The sequence below is a fragment of the Lissotriton vulgaris genome, chromosome 1_1 (assembly GCF_964263255.1).
Source record: "Lissotriton vulgaris chromosome 1_1, aLisVul1.2, whole genome shotgun sequence".
NCBI classification, from domain to species: domain Eukaryota; kingdom Metazoa; phylum Chordata; class Amphibia; order Caudata; family Salamandridae; genus Lissotriton; species Lissotriton vulgaris.
In genome coordinates, this window is record NC_141685.1 from 329,037,526 (window position 1) to 329,051,426 (window position 13,901).

A 13,901-nucleotide genomic window follows, 5' to 3' on the forward strand; every position below is an offset into this window, starting at 1 on the left:
GGCGGGAGACAGAAGGGGGGGGGTGGTCGGTGGCTGAGGCAAGACAGCCCCCCCCCGTGGCCTGCAGGGCAGCGGAAGAGGAGAGAAGGAGAGGACTCTGCCATTCTTTGGACCGCCTGCCCAACGTCATCTCCTCCCGACCGTGGTCAGGCGGGCCCCTCGTACCTCGAGGCCTCGCCTTCCGGATGGGCGTAACTGCGGACCTGTTGCACTTCGGGAGTTTTCCGGAATGGGGGTAGGTACCTATTTGATTGTTTCTATTTCATGTGACCGTTATTTGGGCGTGGCGGGCAATGAGGCAGGCATGTTGGGAGCAGGAACAGGCAGTGAAGCCTAGCTACCTCGTGGCTATTTTTGCTGTCAAACTTTTCGCCATTTTATATTTCTTGTTACGAACTATTTCTAATGTTTCTTATTTTTAGTGAAGTCAAAAGCTCATCAGGGGGTTACTGACTTAGCCTGATTTCCTTTTATTTTTCTTTCTCTTCCTTAGCGTGTTTCGAGCTAAAGCTTTCTGTTAGTAGGGAACGGTGATCACTTCATATTTTTATGTGTCCTTTTCACTGGGGGGGGTGGTACATCTGGACGGACCAGACGAGTCCCCTCCAATAAATGGTCCGGGGTGGAACGAGATTATCGATCAAAAAGGGGAACATATATTCCTTCATTAGGGTATCATCCTGGACGGACTGAGCGATGTACTTCCATTTACCAGGGGTAGCCTCCTGGACGGACCAGTCGGTCTATTTCTACTAAATGGCCCATGAGTAGAGAGCATATGTCCTCCATAAGAGTAGTCTCCTGGGCGGACCATGCGAGCTACCCCACAATAACCAACCAGTGGGGAGTGGGTAGGACTGACGAATTCACAAAGGGGCATAACCTACCCTTTTCTGCTTGCAAAGACTAGATAGAATATCTCTATTCCACGTTGTTTGCAGGCGGAAAATACCTCAAACGAAACAATGCCTGGAACAACAATGTCCAGGTTTTCAATCAATCAGTGGGGAGAAAAACAGGCATGACGGATTACAACGGGGACAAAAGTCTGCATTACCTGCCCTTCGCTATCCAAAAAGGAAGACAGAATATTTCTACTCGTCTCAGTTTGTAGACAGGGAAGATCTCAAAAGAACAACAATCGATTATTAATCGACTTCAAACAATCCAGTGGGGAGAAAGGTGGGCATGACGGCTTAATACCGGGGACAAAAGTCTACATTACCTACCCTTCTCTATCTGCAAAGAGGGACGACGTTCCTATTCGCCGCTGTTTGCAAACAGAGAATGTCTCGTTCTCAAAAGAGAACCAATATGTCAAGTAGCCCTCAGAGCTAAATGAACCAATACCAACAATGCCAGTATACAAATACCGGTTTTCAATACAAACAATCAATCAATCAGGTGGACAGAGCCACCCTACCAATCAGGCGTAAAAACACCCTACTTAATCTTACCCGGACCGGACCATACGGATAGTTCTTCGACTTCCTCCTCCAGCGCCCGATCGTTCTCTTACTCCATGTAGCATTCCTGTGGGATTCCAGTCAGGACAATAGGTCACTTGAAGAGAGGTCCGTTCAGAATTGGTGAAGTTCTGTCGATCGGCCGCCGGGCGAGGGCCCTCTCAAGGCAGGCATGCCCCGATCATTTAGACGTTCACTTCTTCGTCTGGATCTCTCTTACCGAACCCTATGTCACTGATGGGCCCCGCGTTGGGTCGCCAATTGTGGAAAACGAGCCCATATTCCTATCGATGCCCAGGCTGCTGGCGCAAACCGCCTCTTAGTTACCATGTTGAGTAATTACCAAAATAAAGAGACGGGCGCTGGGAGCAGGAATCAAGAACAGAGTTTATTACTCATGAGGAGAGCCAGTCATTTCGGACACGAAACACAGTGTCTTTCGGGAGGTGCTCTAACAAGTGAGCTGAGACTCTGGCTTTTTATACTTTACAGAACACAGGATAACACAATCAGGACGGTGTGACGCAAAAGGAAAGACATCCCTATAATCCTCGTGGTGATCCTACCCATATACATTCACAATGGGGACCCTTGACCTGCTGATAAGAGGGGAGGGCAATCACGCAACTGAGTGTTTTGTAGGATGTGTACGCCTGATCATAGCCCAAGGGGTGGGGTGGCTAAGACAAATAGAGGATCCTTTGAAGAGGAGTGACTTCATACAATAAGGGCAGTAAATGGTATCTCTTGGCTCAGGCGATGGCCTCGGACATGTGTGGTCAGCTGGACTCGGGGGGGGGGAAACAAGGGTCATCAGAGGAGTGGTATTAATGCCGTGTGGACAATTGAGTGCGGAGGGAAGGCTTGTCAACAGAGGGGCATTCATGGAAGGGAAGGAGAGGTTGGTCAGGCGCGGCCGTGATTCTCAAGGACAGGGTCTTGTAGAAGAAGAAGGTTTATGACTTGTCCATGTGAGGGAGAAGGAGGGGGTCCGGGTGCGCGCAGGGTCAGAGTCGCACAGAGAGAGAGAGGTCTTATGACCCGTACATGAGAGAACAGGGGCAGTCAGATACAGCTGGGGGGGCTATGTCAGCTGAGGCGAAGGATGCTTCTTCAAGAGGGAAATGGGGGGGGTGCTCAAATGCACGCAGGAGGGAAGCCGGGGATTTGATAAAAACGGACAGAGAGGCCATGGCCTAAAATGGCTGTCATGTACAAATGGGCACGGGCTTTCATTGGCAGAATGATGCGGTCAACATTTCAGGGTATACGTGGTGCCTACAGGGAGGGGGACGGGAGAGGGCAAATGAACGCCGCTTAGGTACATTAATTTTGCTAATTTCCACAAAATGAGGGAGTAATTGCCAGGTTACAAGTAGTCCAAAATACTGCGGCCCGCCTTGTGCTAAACCGCCCCCCCCCGCACTCCCTCTAAACCCCTCTTGAACACCCTGCATTGGCTGCCTGTCAAGCAAAGGGTGAAATATAAGACTTGCTGCATAATACACAAGTGTCTTCAGAAGAAAGGCCCTGGGTATTTGATGAATACATTTCACCCCTATAAACCTTTATGTTCTTTAAGATCCAGTGAACAAGCTCTGTTGCAGGTCCCAAGAGCAAAAAAGACCAGACAGGGTGGCAGAGCCCTCTCAATTGCGGGTCCAACGCTGTGGAACAGCCTCCCAGTTTCTTTAATACTCTGTAAGAAGTTTCTTCCATTCAGGAAACAAGTAAAAACCTTTCTATTCCAAAATTACTAGATAGGATTTCCAGGCCCGGACTGGCCGTTGAGGGCACCGGGCAATCCCCCGGTGGGCCGTATGGTTGGGGGTCGGTTTTGGGCCCCTGGGGGCCGTTTTTGTTACAGGGCCGTTATGCTGCAAAAACGGCCCTGTAACAAAAACGGCCGAAAACCGGCCCTGTCACATACCACAGTCGCACCTCTCCCCCCTCCCCTCTCCTCCCGGAGGGGGGGAGGGGGCCGGCCGAGCACTTTGCCAGGGCCGGTTCTGGTCCCCAGTCCGGCCTTGAGGATTTCACTCACTGTATATGTGTAGGAAGGATGCCAAAGGCGCGGAGATTCTCCTTCGGGAAGTGATCCTAGCGCGTTATAAACCCGCAAATAAATAAATAAATAAATACATAAAAACATTAAACAACAAAATTGTGTTCTGGCTACACAATATAAATAAACATTGATGTGAAAAAAATCATTAGTGTGAGAGATCATCAAAAAAAACATCCTAATATCTTAGAAGTCTTATATCGTCTATTGCATCTAAGACAAAATCCTATTTTACATATTGATATTATTTAATAAATATTCTATTTCAATTATGAAAGAATAGGAAAACACGAGGAAAACATTAGTGCCTAATACATGGGACTTCTCCTCGAGATATAGACAAAAATTAATTCATAATTCCTCCATGTTCGTATCATGAATCCTAATAAAGCCAACGCATTTCAAGTCTCTGATATTTATTATGGATACTCTCATCAGGGTTCTTGAATTTTGGCAGCAATGTATGTTTCTAAAATTAGGATGAGCGAAAAAAACATATGTTTAAAATAACAAATTACTAACATTCTTTTATTAAATGTTAGCTTCCTCTTCTGCAAACTGATTAATGTACCTGGACAATGGTTTATTTGTTGTCCATTCAAGTTTCTTTATCTGTGTGGGAGAAGAAACCATATTTTAGAATTATTTTTTGTTGACAATAGCTTATATAGAGAGCTTAAATGTAGGCTACACCATTCAGCTTTTAAAAGCCTACCTTTTCCTTCAGCTGAGTTTGCTGAACTGAGAGCTTCTCTGCCTCTTTAAGATTTCATGGAGCGGCTCTACACACCCAGACATAAAAGTCTCTGTACAATCTAGCACTACTAACTTAACTTTTTTGGACGTAGAGGTAAAACCTGTGGTAAATGAATTAAAGACCACCCTATACAAAAAGGAGACAGATAAAAACACCATTTTACACTATAAAAGTGTACAGCTCCCGCCATGCCATAGGAAACCTGCTTTCGCTTCCAAGAACCAAAGCAGAATTGCTTTTGGGCAAGAAGAACTGCATTTCAGCAGCTCCCCTTGTTCAAAAGCAATGCTGGCTCCCGCATTAGGCGGGGAGCGAGCTGGGGTCACAGGGGCATTGGGGCTCCCCCGCGGTCCCAAATGTGAAGGCTGGCATCAGGTACCGGGGGATGGGCTTCCCAGGGCCATATTGGCCTCAGAAGGGGAGCCACATAGCCCCCCTCCAAAAAAAAAAGTAAAGGCTGGCCAGACCCCGGGGTGGGGTAACCAAGTCCAGAAGAGGTCCAGGGAAGGGGGACCATGCCCCCCCCCCCTTTGGAATATTTACTTATTAAAAAATAAATAAAAAAACAAGGCAATGCCTAGGGGAGGGGTCCCCAGGGCTTATAAAAGCCGCAGGAGGGAGCTGCTCGGCCCCCTTCAAAATAAAAAAAAGAAAAGGCTGGACAGCCCCTGTGGTATGGGGTCCCCAGTGCCCCAAAAATATTACTCAAAAAGAAAAGCCGACATCTCGCGGAGGTCATGCCACCTCCCTGCACCGCTCTGCAAACGCACCTCCTGGTGTGTTCTAAGTTGGGGGATTAAGTCCCCTTGAATCCTGAGGGTCCCTGGGGGCCAACTAGCCCACCAGGTACCTCCAGTACACTCCACATAGTGGGATTGCTGAGTGGTGGTCTGAGTCCACGCCCCTTTTTACACCACTCTGCAAATGTGCCTCTTGAAGCACTGTTGGTGGGGAGACAATGTCCTCTTGAGGAGCTCAGGACTAAAGTAGACTTCATCCCCCAAGCATCAGTGCGCCAAGAGGCGCGTTTGCAGAGTTGTGCAAAAAGGGAGCATGGCTTCGGACCACTCTCTGCAATCCAGCTGTGTGGGGCTTACTACAGATATCAAGCTGTTTGATGGGGATTTCTTAGCTGATATCAGGAGGACCTATTACAGTTAATGCACAGCAAGTAGCGAAATAAGCCAGTAGATCATGGGTACTCGCAAACATTCTCCCAGGTATGACTGAGAGCCGCATTGATGGAAGCAAATTATCAGTCGGGGAGAGGGAGGTGAAAAGTGGAGGTGTAGGGGAAGTGAACACAGCACATTTAGTGGTGGAATTGAATGATGTGGAACCAGTAAACCTCAGATAAATCCTAGCTCTCCCACATTACCAAGTTGTGTAATCATAGGCAAATATTTTATTTCACTTTTCATCCTTTTTCTTCATTATCACATATAAAGGGACATAGTAATGTATTACTTTAGGATGTACAATGTATAAAACCTTCTCCTGTGTTTGATTTCATGAACTATAATGTTCATGTATAATAGCAATACCTGCTACTCTAAGGGTGTACATAACAACTGACTTGCCTCTTAGTTCACTATGGCATTGGTGTCAGGGTGGGAGGCTGGTGGGCGTGCGGGATAAGGATGAATGTTTCTATGTTTGCGTTTGAAAACTATAATTTTAAAAACAATATTTCTCATTGCACTGATATTATTTGATGTACTAAGGTGAAACAGTTCTGCATATTGACGAAATACGTTCTTTGATTTTTTAAGCCACTTTCTTTATAATAACTCTACACACTTTCTTCAAGGTGTCTTTAAAAAAAAAAGGTGTTCTTAAAGTTAAGTAGTATAGGTCAGGAGGGTCACATGTGGCCCCATGCTGTACTTTAAGTGTCACTAGTCTAGGTTGTTCTTTGAAAGTCAATTGGAAGCTCTCAGACTGTCCTGATGCTTCCACCAAGAGATCACTGAAAATCATTGTACAAGTAAACACCAATTAAATCATGCTTATTTTGCACTTTATGATAATTTCTTTTTATGTTTCATTTTTTGTTGAAAATCATTTTGATTTTCCGAGTTTGACCACAAAAGTGCAGAATCAATTTTCATTGCTGTTAATTCCTAATTGAATCAGCTCTGAAGACTAGTTAGATTCATTGTGAAGTTTTTGAAAAATGTCTTCCAATAAACCCTTTTAAAGAACTGATCAATCATTTTACTCATTCTCAATTGATAAGTTTCTTCTTAAAATTCAATTCTTAGCACACGTTTGTGAGCACGCCTGTAAGTAACCTCTAAGTTCATCAATCCAGTTTTCAGTCTACTACAAAAATGCCAATACAAGTTCAATGAAACACCACCATTTGTTGATATTTTCCACTATGTAGTCCATCTCTCACAAATATATGTATAAACTGTATTTCTGTGCGATTTTGCTATGCATTCCATCCCTTTGATCTATAGGAAATATATTCCTTCAAATTCAAAGCAGCTTTAGAAAGAACCAAATTTAGCAACATCAGCCACAGTCCATGGTCCATTTAATCAAATTCTTCATAATTTAGAACGTTTCAATACCAGCCAATCCTTTTAAGAATTGTTAAAGGAAGCAGATTCTCATCTTTACTAATCACTTTCTTGATTGGAACTAATTGAAGCACCAAATTTACCCACTTTTGGGAGTTACCTGCATTTACCTGGATGACGTGTCAATTATAGACAGATTGGTGTCCCTTCCTTGATCAACATTATTTGCTGTAACAATGATAAGGTAATAGTATGCTCTAATAATGTTAAGCTAGTAGGCCTTGGTAGTAAACATTATTCGTTCTGTTCCTTCAAGTGCACCACTATATGTGCCTCCGATCACCACTCCCTCATGATGTCTTCTCTAATCCAATCTTGACTACCACTCAGGCAAATAGTGACCCCACCTTCTGAGAATTCATCCTAGCCAGGTTCACCTCTCTCATACCCCTTCCTAGCACAACAAAATGTACTTATGCCCTATTTGTTGCATGTACAATTAAGTCTATTTGTGCACGGTCAGGGTGATTGTGCCGTTTCCGGAGCCACATCCCCAGGTTTCTCCATAAGGCGGCTTTTTACAGCTGATTTGAATGATCATTCCACAAAGATGTAACTTCCATTCGAAGTCTTGTTGGCAGTCTCGCCACAGAAATGCTTTGCCAAACCACCACCAGCTCAATTTTAGCCTGGATAGCATCTTCTCAATGAAGCTTCACCATCAAACACACAGATAGTATCCAAATCCTCAAAGTCGAACACAACCTACACATTTTTGACATGAAGAGGAAGCACTGACCCAAATAATATCTATAGTGTCTGCCAGATATAACATGCTGTTAAAAGCTTAGTGGTCGCTCATAACAGGGCTGTGATAGTTAGCGTACAGATGCAAATTGCATACTGTAGAACTTGGCCTTTTTGGCTAAAGTTCCCAAAACTATTTGCTTTCCCCCTAGACCAATTTCCTGACATAGAGTTGCCAATTTAGATGCTTTGAGTACTTTGCCACTGCTGATCAGTGTCAAAGTACAAGTAAAGTGTGATGTTAATTGGTTGGCCAGGATTGGTAGGTTTGCCTTACTAGTAAAGTCCCTAGTGATGTGCACTGTGTGTGCCAGGGCTAGTAATGCAAAGGTGCATGGAGGAGGGAACTCAGGCCTGCAGTGAAAGGCCTGCACGCAGTTTGCTAAGTTAGCATGTTGTCCGGACAAGCGCAACTACTTGTCAGGCCTTACTTTCCCTTTTGCGTACACAGAGGGCACCCCGATGATAGGTACCGGGTAACCGCTGGGCAGGGTGCAGTGAAAGTAAAAGGCAGGACATATACTGAGGTGTGTGCTATGTCCTGACAGTAAAGAACACAGCTTTTGCTTTTCACTGATGAAAGGCCATCCTGCCAAGAGGACAGAATGGGGGAGGCTGGGTATTGTGTTTTGTTAGCCTTGTTTCCTATAAGTTTAGAATGAAGAGGTGAAGTTTAGTATGTATGAACTCTCTGTGTTATAACACATCTTTCTATGAAAGTGGTTTTGTCACTGTGTGTTCAGAAACCACTCTTTTAGAAAATGGCTGAGTTTTGTGCTTTAAGCATTTCTGTGTGTTTTTGCTGAATGTGGATTAACTGTCTGGATCTGAGAGGTGAGAGGAGCAGGGCGAGGTCTTGACCCAGGGAGGGGTTGAGATGGCACCAGGCTGACCTGCATCTGGAGAGTAGGCAAGGAAAAGCCCTGGGAGGTGAAGATCCCTGGGTTGCTGCTATAAAACAATTGATCCGTCTCCTGCTGAGTGATTAAGGATCCAGACCCCCAGTATCGAAGGGAGAAAGGTGACACTGGGAGGGAGACACCCAGAACTGATTTAGGCATGGGTCAGAGACCCCTGAGCACAACAAACTTCAAAGACATTTAGGGGTATAGCTATGTGAGCTGAGACCCCTGACCGTTGGAATGAAATAGAAATGGATTGAGACTGAAAAGGCTTGGACCCATTTCGTGGACAAGAGGAACCTCTGCTAAGGAAGGAACAACTAAAGAGACTGCTGGGACGGACCAACCCTTGCTTCGTGATCTGGTGCTGGTCTGCAGTTTGCTGTTTTAACCAAGGAAGAGGCTGTTGGGACTGTGCTTTGTGCAGTGGGACCCCCTGCTTGACGTAGACTGTGCTTTGTGCAGTGTCTTATGACCCTAAGGGCCCAAGGTGAGCTGGGTCACTGTTTGGAAACACAGGAACATAAACGTTTCAGGAGAGGTTTCAAGTGATGCGGTGAGCGAGTGCTGTGGCAGCTTGAGATCCTCAGAAGGTGTGCCCTGTGATCTTGGACACACGGAGGACGCGATGGGCGCGGGTCGTGGTGCAGAGGAGGTGTTGGTGAAGAGCGCCTGTTGAATGTGTGCATCAAAGGTGAAGTGAGTCTTGGACACGCTGCGTGCTTGTCGAGGTGCATCGCAGGCGCTGGGGAAGAGGGTCTGGTCGGCATGTGCATCGGAGGTGAAGGGAGTCTTGGACACGCAGAGTGTGTGTCGTGGTGCGCAGGAGGCATTGGTGAGGAGCTCCTGGTCAAAGTTTGCATCAGAAGAGGAGTGAGCCTTGGACACGCAGGGTGAGTGTCGGGGTGCACCGGAGGCACTGGTGAAGAGCATCTGGTCATCGAGTGCACCAGAGGAGAAGTGAGGCTCGAACACAGTGAGCACGTCGTGGTGCGGCCAAAGGCTTTGGTGAAAAGCTCCTGGAAATCAGGGCACCGGAGCTGGAGTAAGTCTCAGTGAAGCAGTGTGCGTGCTTTGGTACAACCCGGGACTGTGGAGATCATCGGATGATCATAGTGTGCACCGGAAGAAAGTGAGTCTCTGCAGTGTGGTGCGCGTGTCTTGGTGCCAACTGAGACCGCAGGAAGGAGTGCCTGGTGAACGTGCACTCGGAGTCGACGTGAAGACCCGTCAGCATTGTGTGTGTGGTTTCGTGCCTGAGGAGACAGGAGGGTGCTGTGGTGAACGTGCATCCGGAGTAAAGTAATCTCACAGGCATGGGGTACGTCTGCCCCACAGCCGCCTGAGACCTTCCTAACAGTCTCGGCCCAGGCTGGCAGCCCAAGAGGAGCTGAGCTGCCAGGCCGAGCCGCTGAGGCTCATTGAGAAAGTTCTGCACGGAAGGTCCAGTTCGCTGAAGGAGGAGAGGAGAGGGAGGTCATGCCCCCAGGTAATGTAGATAACTACCTGTGTGTGGTGCGGGCTTGGATGGACACTCTCCCAGCCTCTTAGTCCTTCTGGCAACGTGAGCCTTTTCTTCGGCTCAGATTGGGGCCCGTACTGACGAGAGGAGTGGCAGTACTAGGGCCGGGGTAAGAAGCTGTACTTTACCTCATCTTTGATGTGGGTGGGAGGGCAACTGTTATCAAAGAGGCTGATTGTCGTAATACACATTGCCAATATTGCTGCAAATGAAAGGCCGGACTGTATTATGACAGCTGACATTATTTCTGCCTAACGAAGCACACTATTGTAGCACTATGCATTGCATTATTTCTCCCTTGCAAAGTACAGGATTGTAGCGGCCTGCATTGTATTATTTCTTCATAGCAACGTGCATGTTTGTAGTTATGCATCGCATTATTCCTTAATTGCAAAGTACATGATTGTAGCGGTGCGCATTGCTTCTACATTGCCAAGTACATGATTGGGGTGTGACACATTGCATTATTCCTTCATTGTGCATAACATGATTGTAGCCGTACGCATTGCATTATTTTCTCATGGCAAGGTACTGGGTTGTTTCGTTACGCATTGTACTATTTCTCCTTTGCTCAGCACAGGATTGTATTTTTACGCAGTGCATCATTGTTTGTCCACGTTTGTAACGTGTGTGATTCTAGCATTGCGACCAGCATAGCATTTTAAAATCGGTGGTTGGGATTTGAACCTACCAGCCAGCTGGAAAAAATATTACCCTTTATTATATGTTTGCTTTTGTATCCTGTGGTCTGATCGTATATCTTTTAATATAAAGTTTATACTCGTTTTATCAAACTCATGTGGAGTCCAATTGTGGTGTCACCAGTGGGTTGCTGTGGGGTGTGGTTGCACATATTGTACACTCGTGCCTTGGAGATAGGCCTGGCTGCTCGTGCCAAGCTACTAAGGGGGTGAGCAGGTCTATCTCAAATGTTGTCCTTACTTGTCTAACGTTGAGGGAGGAGTCATGGGTCTCGCATTTACTGACAGTGGTGCGGGACGGGGACTCCGGCTTCAAACACATACAAAGAACTAAAAATCCCTAACTACAAGTCCTTCAAACATTTGCTTCCACAATATGTAAGAATCATTTCTTCCTCTTGTGACAAGAGCGTAGAGCATCATGACAGATCAATACCTTGATTACTCACGAGTGTGAGACATAGTGAAGATTTTCATGTCTGATTGACTCAAATGAATGCAATCCTAATTGCAGAATGGATCGAATGTACATGGGGGGGGTCAGAGCAATGGACACTAAAAATCCTGCATTTTCTTGAAAATTGAGAGGAACCAGTGGTAAGAGGCTTTTTTGTGTGACGTAATGAATTGTTATTATGTTGCTATAGTTGAAAACATATAAAATGAGAAAAGTAAGAGGTTTGGGATTTTAGATGGCTTGGAAAATGTGTATAACAGGTCTGGAAATCAGCATGTTTTTTTCAACTCAATACCATCCATTTCCCTATTTGTAGATCCAAAGACTAACCTTGGAATGCGTTTTGCTGTGCCATGGATTGGTATGTATAACATTTTCACAACAAATCTGCTTCATTGTGAAATAAAAAATATTTATATTAAGTTTATTTTAGGCGCCTGTGTTATTGTAGCCTTGTCTTCGCTTTAGTTGTAGTTTTTCAATTGCTGAAATGTTTATAACCTGCTGAATAAAAACACAACCATTGGCAAAGCCAATAGCTTCATCATGTTAACACATGTAAACACTCACATGCAGGAAAATGCAAAGTCAGTTTGTGATTTGCTTCTGTACAACCGTCTCTTTATGTGAACTCTATATGTATGCACTACTTTTTCATTGTGCAAGGTCCCAGTGCTGCATAACACCAAAATTGCAATTTCTGAATAAAAAAGAAGCATTACAAGCGTACATGTGGTGTAAACAAATTGGTTTCTATGCACAAAAGTACTCCAAAAGGCAATTCACAAATCAATTGCCAGAGATAGTTGGCTCTCCTATCTTTTCTGTATGTAGATTTCTTCAAGAAGAGTTCAGATTTTAGGGACAAAGGGGAGTGATGGTAAAATGGGGCCTGATTACTAATTATTGGGTAGGGGTTTCGTGAAAATAAAGGAGGGGTTTAGGGAGACGTGCCAATGGAAAAACACACCTACTCATGAGTAAGACAATTTCAACTCATAAAATACACACCTACATCTACTGCAGTAGTAGTATTGACAAAACAGGCTTAAATGTACTCCAGCCAAGCCTTAGAGTATCGCAAGCATCACAAATACCCAACTACTGTTACTGCAACATACTCTTTTAGCAATAGTAACAACATATAGGAAACATTTAAAAATACAGTCACATAAATTATATTTTAGAATTAAATGTCTTTTTATATACTTGTTAAATGTTAGAATATCTTTTTAATAAAGTTATTATAATATAAATCGTATATATTTGTAATAAATTAATTTAGTTCAACTGGCAATTTAAATCAAAATAGTTTAAAATGATACTAATATAAAACATGACTTTCAACCAAGATAGTAAAAAATATAACACTACATCCAATACTGTAAGGTGAAGGGGGAATTGACATTGTAATTAATAGAAATTGTTAAAAAAAATAATAAAAATTGAGCAAAGTCATCTTGGTATGTCCGCAGTAAAACAGTCAGTAATACTCCTCTCAGGAATACTTGGTCCAGGTACACTTTAACACTTGGGAATCCTGATGGGGTTCATAACTCCGTATGGCTGCCCTATCGGGAATCATGAGCCTCTTGCAATAATTCATTTATGTGCAAAATCACCCTTGGTGCAGCATCATAAATGTGAAAAGAACCTGGAGCACAAATCACTTTTTGATGGAAAATCACTTTCAAATGCAAAATCACTTTTAAGTGCAAAGTTGTTCTTGGTGCACAGTAAGCAACATTGTAATATCACATTTAAGAGCAAAACCCCTTTTACATGCAAGTCACATTAAGGTGGGCAGTCACCATTGGACAACATTAGCATAAGCGTGGAGAAGCATTTAAACATGCTACTCATTTATTTTCTAATCACATGTAGCTGCTGTAAGAAATCTGGACCTGTTTGTAGTTCCCCCCACTTTTTTGCCCCCATTTTGACTAGTAGGGTCTGCCTTTCTGACTATGATGGTGCCCTAGGCCCAGCTAACCAGGCCCAGGGCCAGTGCTCTGATTAAAGGTACATGTTTGGTATAATTATATTTAGCAATGACAAACTCCTTTAAGTCCTTGGTCTATCATAAGGCAGGGGAGTTCTAACTAACTATAAGTCCCTAGTGTATAATAGGGCAGGGAGGTTTAGAGGCCCAGTAGATTTCCTGCACTAAAGTGCACACTGCTGTGTTGCCTGCTGTCATTTAAAAAGCCAGACCTGCCTTGCAGGCTGTTTTAAATTGTAAATATATGCAAATCCAACTTTAGAATTAAAGGTACTTTGGTTTTAAAGGTACTTCCGAAGCAGTAAACTACCTTATTTTTACATACAGGTCACCCCTAAGGTCTCCCCAGCGGCAGGGCGCCATGTATCTATAAGCAGAGGCCTTATAAAATATGTTTTATATGCCCTAGTGAAGGAATAACTACCAATATTCCCCATTGTAGATAATTAGCTCTGTAGGTTAGCATTGGAATATCTATACTAATATAATAAAGAGAGAGCCCAAACCTTTGAGGCGGGTAATCACAGGACCACAGCACCAATCACAACACCCAATACAGCGTTGGAAAGGGCAGTTGCAGCAGAAGGACAAAGGCTATGCAGACACACACCATATACATTTAAAAGGTAAAAGAACCGTGCCAGCAAAGTAGTCCCTTTTGGGCGTGTCTGCGTTGTGCTGTGGGTGTGTGCTG

The 13,901-nt window shown here is 44.4% G+C and overlaps 1 protein-coding gene across 1 annotated transcript in view; it reads left to right on the forward strand.

The window, feature by feature from the left end:
- LOC147747129 (cytochrome P450 4B1-like) overlaps positions 1-13,901 on the forward strand; it is a 155,805-nt gene that overhangs the window by 32,979 nt on the left and 108,925 nt on the right. Inside the window, exon 3 of the mRNA XM_086952387.1 lies at positions 11,522-11,566. Coding sequence (XP_086808513.1) covers positions 11,522-11,566 — 45 coding nt within the window. The remainder of the gene's footprint in view (positions 1-11,521; positions 11,567-13,901) is intronic.